This window comes from Hyperolius riggenbachi, chromosome 3 (assembly GCF_040937935.1).
Source record: "Hyperolius riggenbachi isolate aHypRig1 chromosome 3, aHypRig1.pri, whole genome shotgun sequence".
Lineage (NCBI taxonomy): Eukaryota > Metazoa > Chordata > Amphibia > Anura > Hyperoliidae > Hyperolius > Hyperolius riggenbachi.
The window spans coordinates 64,918,204-64,932,162 of record NC_090648.1 but is presented as its reverse complement, the minus strand read 5'-3'; the positions used below and the strand labels follow the sequence as shown (position 1 = coordinate 64,932,162).

The 13,959-nt window shown below is 45.2% G+C and overlaps 1 protein-coding gene across 5 annotated transcripts in view; it reads right to left on the bottom strand.

Annotated features, from left to right (window-relative positions):
* Nucleotides 1-9,477: 9,477 nt before the first annotated feature.
* PLPPR2 (phospholipid phosphatase related 2) overlaps nt 9,478-13,959 on the bottom strand; it is a 36,598-nt gene continuing 32,116 nt past the window's right edge. For all 5 annotated transcript variants that reach the window (XM_068274237.1, XM_068274241.1, XM_068274240.1 and 2 more), the window contains 2 exons: nt 12,737-12,852; nt 9,478-11,220 (listed from right to left, as the gene is read on the bottom strand). In XM_068274237.1, coding sequence (XP_068130338.1) covers nt 11,115-11,220; nt 12,737-12,852 — 222 coding nt within the window. In that variant the 3' untranslated portion in view covers nt 9,478-11,114. The remainder of the gene's footprint in view (nt 11,221-12,736; nt 12,853-13,959) is intronic.

Below are 13,959 nucleotides of genomic sequence, written 5' to 3'. Positions count from 1 at the left end.
AAGTTAAGGAATTAAACACACAGTGTTTCTCTCCCTCATGGCTCTTCCCCCTCCCCTTGCTTGTAGAGTCGTGAGACACAGGCTGGGGCTGAAATGATTTGTCTGTGATCTGTCCACACAGGAGCAGCTTACTAGCAAATAAAGATTATAGCACGCCAGCAAACTAGCCAAGTACATCTGTAGGCAACCTTTCTTCCATAATAGCACCATCATTTGGACAATCTGTTCTGCTCAAAAGCTTCTAGTTCTGTTTGTGATGGTTACATTTGGTTCCTAAACTAGTTAGCCTTAATTTTATCACCTGAGTTAGGAAATAATATCTAGAGCTCCCCATACATTTTGATCACCCTAATGGGCCCCACGAGCCAGCCATCATGCCCCCTTTGTGCCCCCCCTCCCCCCCCAAAAAAAAAAAGAGACACCACTGGTTAGCAGATGGCACTGTGTGGAACTGAATGGGAGGAAAGGAATACAGGAGATGCATTGCTAGTTTCCTTTGTTACCTGTGTACATGTACACAATTTCTACATAATTAATTAGACACAAGATTAACTCCATCAAATAAGCTATATATAGCTTACTTGATGGGGTTAATCTTGTGTTAAAATACATGTACAGTAGAGCCATGAACTAATGTCATTCATAAAGCCCATTTTCACACCCCTTTATTAAAAAACAGTTATCAAAATATCTTTATATATATGTTAAAAATGTTATCTTTATAAATGCCAAGTAATTTAACGAGCAACTGTTTGCCCACTGTAATATCTTTCCTCATCCAGATTTACATTCTGAAATGTATCAATTTATCACAGGTTATCTTTAGTCCTGTCAGGTGCAGCTCTGCGGAATGTTTGTTTCCAATAATTCTGAAACCAATGAAAATAATGACTGGTGGTCTCCTAGAATGCCCAGGGAAGGGGGGATTCCACATAGCTAAGCATTACTAGGAGGAAGGGGGGGCTCAGATTTCTCCTGCAGCCTTTCAGAAATTTAACCCTTTAGGGTCATGTCTGAAGATGCGGAGGAGCTAGTGGGGAAATCATCTAAGCATGGTCAGTCCTCTGTTTCTTGGAAGTTCACCTAAACTCTAGCTGTTAAATAACATGTTAATAAAGACTAATAGACATAGAACAAACATGAACAGATAAAGGGATGTCGTGGATGCCTTTTACTATTGTTATGCCATCAGGGCCGTCGCTCCCATAGAGGCAATGAGGGCATTTGCCCTAGGGCCCCCGACCTCTGCAGAGGCCCCATGCTGCCGGCCCTGCTTAATGCTGCCTGCTCCCTCGCTCTGCTTCCCGGGGTCCTTGCTAACAAGCTGCAGCAGCAATTTCTCACCTCCTCCGGGGGGCGGCACAGTCCGGGCACTCTTGCCATGTTGTCCTCCACCTCCTCTATGACCCGGCGCGTGTATACAAATAACGCGCGCCGGATCATAGAGGAGGTGGAGGACAACATGGCAAGAGTGTCAGGACTGTGCTGTCCGCCTGAAGAGGTAATTGCTGCTGCAGGTTGTTAGCAAGAGCCCCGGGGAGCAGCAGAGGTAATCGCCGGGAAAGGGGGGGGGGGAGGTAGTGGGTGTTCGGGTAGGGGCCCCCCCATTTAATTTGCCCCAGGGCCCCGGAGCCCCTTAAGCCGGCCTTGTATGCCATCATTACCGAACAGGTCTTTGTGAATTGAAGCCATGAATTGCCCAAAAAGTCTAAAATACCGAATGCAGTATTTTATAGACCTGATTTTTTTCATCGAACAGCCCTTTGTGAATTGAAGCCATTATTTTTTTTTCCACTACAGTCCCTCTTTAACTCACACAATTGCATTAAGCTCACCCCGTGCATAGACTTATGTAGAAGTGTTTTTCATGCATCCACAATAATAACTCCAAGTCTGAATGGTTAGAAGACATTATCAGATTTAATAGAAGCCACCATTGCGTGGAGCACATACAAAAATGTACAAATCATAGAAATCACAGGAATAGAAAGAGACCCAACTAGGATAAATCCGTGTACATAGCTGCACCATGCCACAACACAGAGTGGTTGAAGTATCAGTGCGACTCCACCTGGATACAAGTAGAGAGGGGAGGACCTAGGAGGGGGAGGCGGCAGGGGCGGAACTGCAAATCATGGGGCCATCCCCAGCAAAAATATGATAGGCCCTTAATGTTCACAACCCTTCCTCTGCCTCTCCTTGGTGACCCTCACAGCCTGGGGCCCATCTTACAAGGCTCATAAAACAACTGTGGCCATCAGGATCTTCACACCCATAACAAGTGTAGCCACAAAAACACCTGATCTGAAGTATCAGAGAAAGGAAGGTGAGAAGTTGGGCCCCCCACAGCTCTGGGCCCCCTGCAGTTGCAGTGACTACTCCCCTATAGTTACGGCCCTGGGAGGCGGGTATAACAGCAATAGAACCCTTATCTATCTCCATCAGTGGCTCACTGCAAAGTCCATGTCAGTCATTTCCAAGACCTCTCATTGAGCTTCCGCATCCGCTCTGAGATCGCAGACTGCTTGTCCTTGGCTGCCCCCTAGTGGTTCACTCCAGGACTGAGCCTTCCAGGACGGCTGTTATCTGCCCCAGACACCCATCCAGGACTGGCGTCTTCCATGACTCAACCCAAGGAAACAATTCTAGCACAGCAATGATAACATCCAGCTCTGGGAATGATAGGCTATTGCCTCTTGTCCGAGATCTCCCCTCTCTAGATCTTCAGTGATATGCCAAGCTGGCCATACACCATACAATGTTGATTGTGCAGCCTTATGCAATTTCACCACCTTTTTGTAGAATGAAGGCCCTGAGAACCTCCGTCACTCATCTCACATAGTGGGCTGAAGTCAGTTTTGTTATCCAGGAAATGTCAGATTAAGGTGGCTGCAGTCCTCTTCTGAGATCAACGTGTCATTCTAGAGATAAATCTACTGATGGATAAGCTGCATCAGAGCACATGCTTCATTTATGTCTTCTTCAGCTTTGCTTTAAATGGAATGTGTGAGATGTGTGGCTGAGAAGTCAGGGTCACCTTATATACTTTGGGTGATGGAACATCCATAAAGCCCCGGTGAAGAACTCAGTCCTGCCCCCTCTACCCAGCTTGGACATTAGTATTTACATGTCATTATATACACCTTCTCCATGCTGTTCCTTGGGGAAGGAACCCGGCTCCACTATGTCTGGAGGTGAATAGGCCATTACATGGTTTATGGGCAAAATATACAGTTGCTCCTGTTCTGTGATGGATGCAGCTATACTGACAGTAGTGAGTGGTATCAGCCCTGACATTACCATGGGGAAGGAGGTAGTGATGGGAATTCCGGCTCTTCTTGGAGAATCGGCTCTTCTGAATCGGCTCCCATTAAAGAGCCGGCTCTTACGGCTCTCAATCGGCTCTTCATTAAATTTCACTAGATGCCACTCAGAATCGGAGTAAAAGCCCCGCCCCCGTCTCCATGACAACTCCAGACTGCTTCTCTGGCTCCGGCAATCCCCCTTGCTACTGCTCTGCTCCGCCCCATACACGCCTACAAGCTGCACGAGGAGGACTACATCTCCCAGCATGCCTCAGCGCCCTTTATTACACAGCAAAGCAGAGCTGTGTGGGGCGGCTGAGGCATCGGCTCTTTCAAAACTGAGAGCCGGCTCTTGTCGTTCGCAGCAAAGAGCCGGCTCTTAGAGCCGGCTCGTTCGCGAACGACCCATCACTAGAAGGAGGGATGTGATGTAATAGAGCTGCACTCACTCAAGGGGATGCTTTCATCTGCCTATGGGGGTGTTATGATCTCTCACTTCAGTATTAAAGTAGAACTCCATCCACTGCCATGTGGGCAGAGGTGACTGCAGGTATGCGTGCAAAATGGCCGTCGCAGGGTCTACATGATTGTAGTTACGCCCATAAGTATCACTTCCGGTTTGCAGTTCCGTGGTGGACTATTTGTAATCAGTTAACTAAATAGATTGAAAGGCCTTAGCACAAAGCAACACAGGAAGTGCAGTGCAGTGCAGGCACATGCAACCAACAGAAGACTGTATCTTCAATCAAGTAGACCCAGGGACGTCCATCTCATAGGTGTGCGAGATAAACAGGCTTCACTAAGCTCCGCCCACGCAGCCCAATGATGCACTGCTCAGAAACTGGAGTTGCGTTGTTCTGCATGCAGAAGATAACTTGCATATGCAACTGTAGACCACTCTTGGGCATGTATTATGATGTAATATATAGAATCTCAGGTTTACAGGTAAAAAAATTGTATATGTTACGGCCAGAACACGTAGCGTGGCCACTTCGCGTTCTGGCCGGCCACTTCGGGTTCTGGCCGGCCAATGTGCGAAGTGGCCGCAGCGCAGCGCCAATGTTAGAAATGTTATGTTTATTTATGACAACTTGCTTAATTGAATGAAATATAGTCGGCGGCAATGTAATAGATGAAGCCGCCGGCTTTCGCACTGCCTCTCTCCTCCCCCCGCCTCTCTCCTCTCCCCGCCTCCCATACAATAAGTAGCAGCCGGCGGGGACATGCAGCCGGAGAGTCGTTCGTCGCGGCAGGGGCAGCAGAGCCCCGGCTGCTACTTATTGTATGGGAGGCGGGGAGAGGAGAGAGAGAGGGGGGGGGGGGGAGAGGAGAGAGGCAGTGTGAAAGCCGGCGGCTTCACCTATCACATTGCCGCCGGCTATATTTCATTAAATTAAGCAAGTTGTCATAAATTTGGCTGCAGCGAGACGGCGTAAACATAACATTTCTAACATTGTCCGCTGCGCTGCGGCCGCTCAGCACATTGGCCGGCCAGAACCCGAAGTGGCCACACTTCGGGTTCTGGCCGTAACATATACACCGAACATTCCATTTAGACACTATGGGCCTGATCCAAATCAGTTTTTCTCCTAAGCTTTCTCCTAGGAGATAATTTTTCATCTTCTGTTTAAAATAACTTTTCAGCATTCTGCAATTGAAAAAGTACCAAAAGGTAGGTGAAAAGGTGCTGTTAAAATTATTCTGAGTATTTGCTTGCTTGCTGGGGACTTCAAAGTAATTTTAGCGATAAAATGTGAAAACGTCACCTAAGGAAAAAAACTTGAATTGGATTGGGCTCTACCTATTTTTAAGACTTAACCTGTAGCCGACCGCATCACGCCGATAGGCGTGGCCGCGGCGGCAGCCCCAGGACAGTCTAACACCGATCAGCATAAAGTCCTGGGGCTCTGTTTTGCAGGAGATCGCACGCAGGCTGCACGGGCATCTCCTGCTTGGTGGGAGACTGTTAGGCGAAACCGCCGTCTAATCACTGGTACAGCGCTGCGATCAGCAGCAGCTCTGTACTGGGGACAGCCGTGTGACACGGCTGCCCCTCCAGAGGCACAGGGGTGATTGGCTGTCATAGGCTGAAGCCTATGACAGCTCATCACGGGGATTGGCTGGCGGGGGGAATACATAAATTAAAAAACACACACTTTTTTATAAAAAAATACACACAAATAAACAAACATCTGGGGGGCGATCAGAGCCCACCAACAGAGAGCTCTGTTGGTGGGGAGAAAAGGGGGAAGGGGATCACTAGTGTGCTGTGTCGTGTGGCCCTGCAGCTTGGCCTTAAAGCTGCAGTGGCCAATTTCTCAAAAAATTGCCTGGTTTTTAGGGGGGGTTCAATACTGCAGTCCTCAAGAGGTTAAAGTAAAAATGCCTCCACTGCCTTAAACTCTCTGTAAACCAGGGCCTTCCCAATGCAACTGCAGGAGGTGTGGAGGAGGGGAGATGTGATGACATCATCACCCTGTGCCCAGCTTCACAAGCCTACAAGGGGCTGTCTGAGACTCAACAAAAGATGCATAACAGTCCTGCAAAGAATACTGCTGACAATCAGTTCCAATAATACACACACGTTACATCCATACTTGAAAGGTAATATAAATTTTTTGCCTAGGTTTCTACATCAAACCTAAAAATGTGAGCATATGCTACTTACGCTCTCTCCTTGGAACTAACATTTCCCAAATTACAGCAAATCTTCACTTAACATGACATACTTCAAGGTAACAATCATGCCTGCCACAGTATGCTTTCCCTGCAGGGCCGGGCCGAGGCATAGGCTGGAGAGGCTCCAGCCTCAGGGCGCAGTGTAGGAGGGGGCGCACAATCCATTCAGCTGTCATTCCTAATTGTGTTTGAAGCAGAAAGAAATAAGAAAAGGGGATACATAGCAGTGACTGCAAGCCAGATAACTAGATATTAAGGTGTTGGGGAGGTTGTGGGCCCTGTGGCACCTCTTAGTCTAATAGCAATCAGTGTGTGACGGCTGGGGTGGGTGGGATGGAGGGGCGCACTTTGGTGTCTCAGCCTTGGGTGCTGGAGGACCTTGTCCCGCCTCTGTTTCCCTGTTACTTTTCCCTAGCTGATTACTGCTTCCTGTAACTTTGCCTGCATGGGAGCTGCCATGTTGTTAGCGATGGCAGTACCAAGCATCAACCAGGGAGAATACACAGGATTTTAAAGCACACCTGACCTGGGACTAAATCTGGGAATTTTAACTTACCTGAAGCTTATTCCAGCTCCCAATAGTCCAGCAGGTCCCTCAACGTCCTTTGGGTCCCCTCTGTCCTCCCACTGGCAGCTTTGAAAACCCTCCAACTCAAGCTCCAGTTGCGCCGACTGTGCGTGTGCAGTCTTGTCCATGCACACTCCATGATCACACTCCTGTCCCTGGGCAGTTCTCAAAAGAATGAATCATGCATGCACAAAATGCTTCCAGCCATGGGAGTGCGGTCATGGTGCGTGCGCAGATGGGACCGTCAATGGGCAGAAATGCTCCAGACCACAGGACTGGTAACAATTCATTTGTGTCAGCCAGTATAATGCCTCGTACACACGCTAGATTGAAGTCACCCAAGGCAGCCGTTTGGGGCCATCTCATCTGAGAATCTATTATGTGTATAGGTGTCCCCCAAGGTCATTTAGAGATCTCTAAACAACACAGATGAGCGCTTATCCTGCCCACTGGAAGCCACTCCTTCATGTGACCCCTTGCTGCTCTCCATACAAGTAGTGCCCCCTGCATGGCTATACCTGAGCATGAGCAACATGTCTGTATGGCGGTCATTGCCCACAGAGCTGCCCTAGAATCAAGCTTGATCACTAAACTGGTGAAACAGAACAATAAGACAGCTCAGTTTCCTTTACCTTGAAACCCAAGAAAGTCCAGCCTCATTAGTTATGGGGATGAAGATCATCTTTGATTGGATGCTGGCTCACATTTTTTCTTTTTCGTCTTGGCCATTCCTACCAAAGACATAAAGCTCCTCTGTATAGAAGTCATAGGAATCCTTAAAGGGAACCTTAACTGAACGGGAGGTAAAGAGTTTTACTTACCTGGGGCTATTACCAGCCCCCTGCAGCAGTCCTGTGCCCTCGGCGCCGCTCTGGAATCCTCTGGTCCCCCGCTGTCACTTAGTTTCGTTTTTGACGACTCACAAGTCGCCGGCTGCCATGCGTATTATTGGACGCATTCACCAATGCAATTAGCGCTATTGCAGACTGCAACGCGTACAAAAATACGCGTTGCCGCATATCTACGCGTGCGGAATGCGGCAACGCGGTCCGCAATAGCGCTAATTGCATTGGTGAATTCGTCCAATAATACGCATGGCGGCCGGCGACTGGTGAGTCGTCAAAAACGAAACTAAGTGACAGAGGGGGACCAGAGGATTCCAGAGCGGCGCCGAGGGCACAGGACTGCTGCAGGGGGCTGGTAATAGCCCCAGGTAAGTAAAACTCTTTACCCCCCGTTCAGTTAAGGTTCCCTTTAACTGCTTGCACATCTGCCCTTCTCATCACACTCCACGGCTAGCTGCTAAGTGAATTATATTTATGCTTTCTTTCATTAAAACTAACCTGAAGCGAAAAAAAAGTATAATATAATAAATTGTATGTGTAGTACGCATAATGAATAGAACATTAGTAGTAAAGAAAAGAGTCTTATATTTTTGTTATCAGCTTTTTTTTTATAACATTGCATCAGACTGCCACAGTTGCAGTTTTAAAACCACACTGTCTTTTAAGCTATAAAACAAAGCAGAAATAATGACCCTTTGAACTTTCCTGGAGTAAGGGCTGGTGCACACCGAGCGGCTTTTTGGGCGTTTTCAGATCCGCTTGCGGCTGCGGATCTGCTTGGTCAATGTATCTCAATGGGGTGGTGCACACCAGAGCGGCAGGCGTTTTGCAGAAGCGAAAAATGCCTGGGTGAGGCATTTTTTGGATTGCGGATGCGTTTCTGCCTCAATGTTAAGTATAGGAAAAACGCAAACCGCTCTGAAAAACGGCACTTCAGAGCGGTTTTGCAGGCGTTTTTGTTACAGAAGCTGTCCAGTAACAGCTTTACTGTAACAATATATGAAATCTACTATACTGAAAACCGCAGCAGCAATCCGCAAAACGCTAGCAAAACGCCTCATAAAAATAAAAAAAAGCGTTTAAAAATCTGCTAGCGTTTTGCGTTTTGGTGTGCACCAGCCCTTAAAGCTTATCTCAAGCTGTCTCTCACTGTTTCTTAGCTGTTTAAAGAGACACTGAAGCGAAAAAAAAATATGATATAATGAATTGGTTGTGTACTATGAATAATTACTAGAAGATTAGCAGTAATGAAAATATTCTCATACTTTTATTTTCAGGTATATAGTGTTTTTTCTAACATTGCATTATTCTATAATATGTGCAGATTACACAACACTCAGCATTCAAAATGAGTCTTTCAGAGCAGTCTGTGAAGTAATGACCTCTCCTCTAGCAGAGAAAAATTAAACAGTTCACTTAAAGTTGAGATAATAAAAGTCAGATAACAGCCCTCTCCACAACTAACTTATGCTTCATACACACTTGAGATAACAGTCTTTGGAAAATGAAAGATCACAGACCAATTTTACCCCATTCCATGTAGTATGAGAGCCATACTCTACACAGTCTATTCTATGGAGCTGCACTCCCCATCAGATAAAATCTTTGCAAGAAGCTGCACACAAAGATGCCCGTACACACTCAAAAGATCATTATCTGCAAAAGATCTGTTCCTGCAAAAGATCCATTCCATGCAAAATGCATTATAGTCTATGAGATCTGCAGATCATCATACACACTTGGTTTAACAGACTTCATCTGCATATCTGGCAATCATCTGCAGATCTGAAAATCCACCCTGTTGAATCTGATCTGCAGATGATCTGCAGATGATTGTCTGTTAAACCAAGTGTGTATGATGATCTGCAGATCTCATAGACTATAATGCATTTTGCATGGAATGGATATTTTGCAGGAACAGATCTTTTGCAGATAATGATCTTTTGAGTGTGTACGGGCATCTGTGTGTGCAGCATCCTGCAAAGATTTTATTTGTTGGGGAGTGCAGCTCCATAGAATAGACTGTGTAGAGTATGGCTCTCATACTACATGAAGGGTGGTAAGATTGGTCTGTGATCTTGCCTTTTCCAAAGACTTTTATCTCAAGTGTGTATGAAGCATAAGTCGGAGAGCTTAATGGCTTGTTTGCATAGAGATAACAACTGGAGTTTCTCAACTCTTCCTGTACTGGAAACAATTAGACTGATGTATCTGATCTTAATGTTTTATTTCTTAGCTGTACTACACATACAAATTATAATATCATAATTTTTTTTTCGCTTCAGTGTCTCTTTAAGTGCTTCAAAACACAGGACTGTATTCGACCCAGTGGACCAAAAAGCTTAGAGAAGCTGTTTTGCATAGATAACAACTGAAGTTTTTTTTAACTCTTCCTGTACTGGAGAATAATACGAGATTACTTTCTTTGCTACTAATGTTCTGTTTCTTAGCTGTACTACACATACAATTAATTATCTCATGAGTTTACTTTTGCTTCAGATTTGCTTTGTTGCAATCCTGTTTGTGTGAGCAGGATTTTGCTAATTGCTTTGCTACACTTGTTGTCTTTTTAAGCAATCTGTGTAAAATAATTTGGTGATCTTTACACCCCTTAGCATTTGCAGCCATTTACTTTTGTACGGGACCTCGACGAACGTTGATCTTAACTCCTGTGTATTAAGTCTGGTTTCTTATTTGAAAACTGTTTGTATGAGAGCAAGGTGTACTTTAAGAGACACATAAGTCTTGATTCACAAAAGAGTGCTAACTGTTAGCACGGCCGTTTTAGTGCGAATTTTCGCGTTTGCGCGCGATCGCGAATTTACACGCGCAATTAAACGGTTTCTTGCGCAAACGCGAATTTTGGCGCGAAATCATTACGTTTTCGCGCAAAAAAACGCGTTTGCGCACAAAAACAATACCGATTTCGCACCAAAAAAAACGGGTTTGCGCACGAAACCGTTTAATTGCGCACGAAAATTCGCAATCACATGCAAACGCGACAATTCGTGTGAAAACGCCCGTGCTAACAGTTAGCACTCTTTTGTGAATCAAGCCCATAGTCTATGAAATAACTTGTTTCCCACAAACTATTATCACCTTTTTTTCTTACTAAGCTCTAAAAAATGCATAAAAAATGTGTATGTGGTTGCAGAGAAGTATAAAGGAAAGCTAGATACAGCGGAAATACACAGTACAGAGGAAAATCTCTATAAACTCAGGAAATTTCACTACAAACTCATTTTGCACTGTCAAAATAATGAAAAAAGTGAATATAGATCACTGAGTGGTTCCATTAACAGGCGCAACGACAGAAACTGATAATTCCTGTGGAAAAATGTGTTGTTGTTTTTTTTTTAAATTGGGCCCAAAGTTTTTTGTGGTGAACTGCTACAACGCAAGGGGCGTTCATAATCACAACAGAAAATGCATGGGTAGGGGTGTGTTCTAACAGACAAGTATGGATGCTTACATATCAGTAGCAAATAGGTTTAGTGATAACACTATCAAGGTGAGGTCGCTTTTTGTTCTTGGAAAAATGGGGTCAAAAGCTAGAAATTGTCTCACATTAGAATACCGACGTCGGGGAGGTGGTAGAGGGTGGAGATTGTCTCTGATGTGCGTATTGGGTATTCAGTGCAAAGAATTTACGCTGCTGGCTTAGTTACTGTGTGAACTGTGCCCGCATCCTCCACCGCAGGTGAGCATTGTTGGGCCCTAGACTTGGCTGGTCATACAGTTTGATGGTATGAGAACGTCAGGTGTGACAGGAACAAGGCATGGAGGAGGGTCAGGTGACATGTGGGGGTGAAATTCCACAAACCTGTTGTAGGAAACAAAGAAAGAAGGAGATAGAGAGAGACTGTTACAACTGCTCATCCACAAATATATACATCATATCATAGATTTAGACACTAGGATATTACTCTGAAGATATAACAAAAGGTTGTTTAGGTGATACTTTTACTCACTCACGCATGCGCAGAACAAAGTGGCCGTGTTCGCGAGCAGTTGGACTCCCGAAGATTGCTGCAGCCTCTCACAGTGGCGGAAGAGAGCAGTCTCCAAAACAATGGGTCAGAGACCACTAACGGGGGAGACAGCGGTGGAATGCGGGGACCTTAGGAGGAACGGGAAGGCTCTATAGGACCCAGAGCCATCCTCCTCCATAGGTGACTATCTGTTTTTTTTTTTGGGGGGGGGGGGGGGGGGTAGGCTTTAGACTCACTTTAGACTTCTTTAGACTAAAGAAGTTCCTTGTAGTAGCAATAAATTACTATAAAATGGTATGAAAATCAGCATTTCCTTTTTGTTCTAAAAGATTATTTGCAGCATACAATCTACTGCAACAATAAAAAATTGTAGCAGATAAGCATTCAGCTGAAGTGAACCAGAGACGAAGCACCCTCATGTATTTTACCACATACATCAGTGGGAACATTAGAGAAAACACATACCCTGCTCTCTGTTTCATCCTTCACTGCTGAGCCTGCTTGTTATCAGCCCTGATAAAATCCCAGACTGAGCATTCAGCCTGGCTTTGCTCTGGAATCATTATAGCTGAGTCTGTTTTCTCTGATGTCTTTTCAGGCCCAAGCCTGCCCACTTCTGGCTCTGCTATAATGACTCAGCTATAATGATTCCTGAGCAAAGCCAGACTGAATGCTCAGTCGGGGATTTTATCAGGGTTGATAACAAGCAGGCTGAGCAGCGAAGGATGAAACAGAGAGCAGGGTAGGTGCTTTCTCTAATATTCCCACTGATATATATGGTCAAATACATGACGGTGCTTCCTCTCTGGTTCACTTTAAACACAGCGCTTTGTTCTTCAGTGGAAAACTTCTGGCTGCAACCAAAAAGGGGAAAACATTCCTTTGTCAGATATATGTACTCAGCTTAGAAGCAGAAAGAGCTGAGAAGTAATTACTGGATAGATGTTAATATATAAATACAGCAGTTATGCAATAAACTGCAACGGCAGCTTTCAGAGCAGATAAACTGTACTTTGGGAATTTGTAATTTGTAAACAGACAATATTACCTGTGCACAAAAGCAAATATGGTAACTGTATGGGTAATAAAAAAGTGGGAAAACACATTTTTATTGAATGTTATGTTAGAGTTTTATCCCACTTTAAAAACGCAAAAAGGATGCACAGTTATTATTCTTTGTGTATGTTAGTAGGCTATACCCATAGATTTAAACAAGTCGTTTATTAGACACAATAAAATGTGTGTGGGCCAGAGATCTCCTGGAGATACTGCAACAAATAAGAACCATTAGTGTACCCCAAACATCTACATTGGTGGGGTCTCCCCCTTACCTGTACCACACTTAACTTTTCTCGTGGTGGAGGAGGCGGGTTCTCGGGTATGGGGATATCCTCTACTTCCTTCTGCGGGAAGTCCTTCTCCTTGGGGGCGGAGCTCTCAAAGTTATTCAATACGCAGGTCACCTGATATAGGTATAAACCGTCATGAAAAGCATTGTTAGATCTGTGCAAACCAACACTTCTTTTCTGTGTCAATATTTATCATTATCAATTCACCTCTGTGACCAGTAGTTACTAATTGTACTTCTAAATGGCGATATCAGAAGACGGCTGACACCATTGTCTAAGTACTCCTGCAGCACAAAGCCCTCTCCGCACTGCCTGTCTACATAACTAACTCTACATATATCAGAACACCTAGATTACCTTACTTACTGACCAAAATCCCCAAAGTTTCCTGCTGCATCCTGGGCCTACCCTCAGATTTCTATCCCAGCAACACAGCAGCTTATACTGAGTAAAGTTTCCTGCTGCATCCTGGGCCTACCCTCAGATTTCTAGCCCAGCAACACAGCAGCCTATACTGAGTAAAGTTGCCCATACATGGTACAATTTTTATTTTTTTCCTGATTAGATAATTGTGTTCGATTATTCTGTTAGATCGAATATAAAGATTTTTCCAACATGTCTGATCAAATTTTTTATTGAAAAAACTGGATAATCGTTCGTTTTTCATGATCGAAAAAAAACAGATTTGAACTGTCATTCAATTCCATCGTTCTGGGCGAAAAAACAGGGAGATCGAACGCTTTTTATTGTACCGTGTATGGGCACCATAAGAAGGATCTGACTGTGTGCAGCCAGAGGTGTAGCTAGGGCTTTCAGCACCCAGGGACAAAGACAGTTTTTGCTCCCCCTCCCCCACCTGCTGGGCCATGCATCAGAATGTGGTCGTGGTCATGGGTGGAGTCAAATGTACAAATACTGTTTAGATAACCAGATGTGCCCCCCTTCCACTGTTCAGATAGCCAGATGTTTTAAAGTTTTAAAAGAAAACTGTCAGTTGAAAAAAACGTTTTAACTTACGTGGGGCTTCTACCGGCCCCCTGAAGACGTCCTGTGCCCGTGCTGGGGCAAAACGTTCCCTTGCCGCGACTCACTTTTGGTTTGTGAGTCGGTGGGCCACTGTACCTGTGTGGCCCTGGCCACATGCGTCCTCGCTCCAGCTCGTATTGTCGGGGGTGTCCTTTGCAGGCGCAGTACGAGGTTCTCTCTCCCGGGAACGTGAGC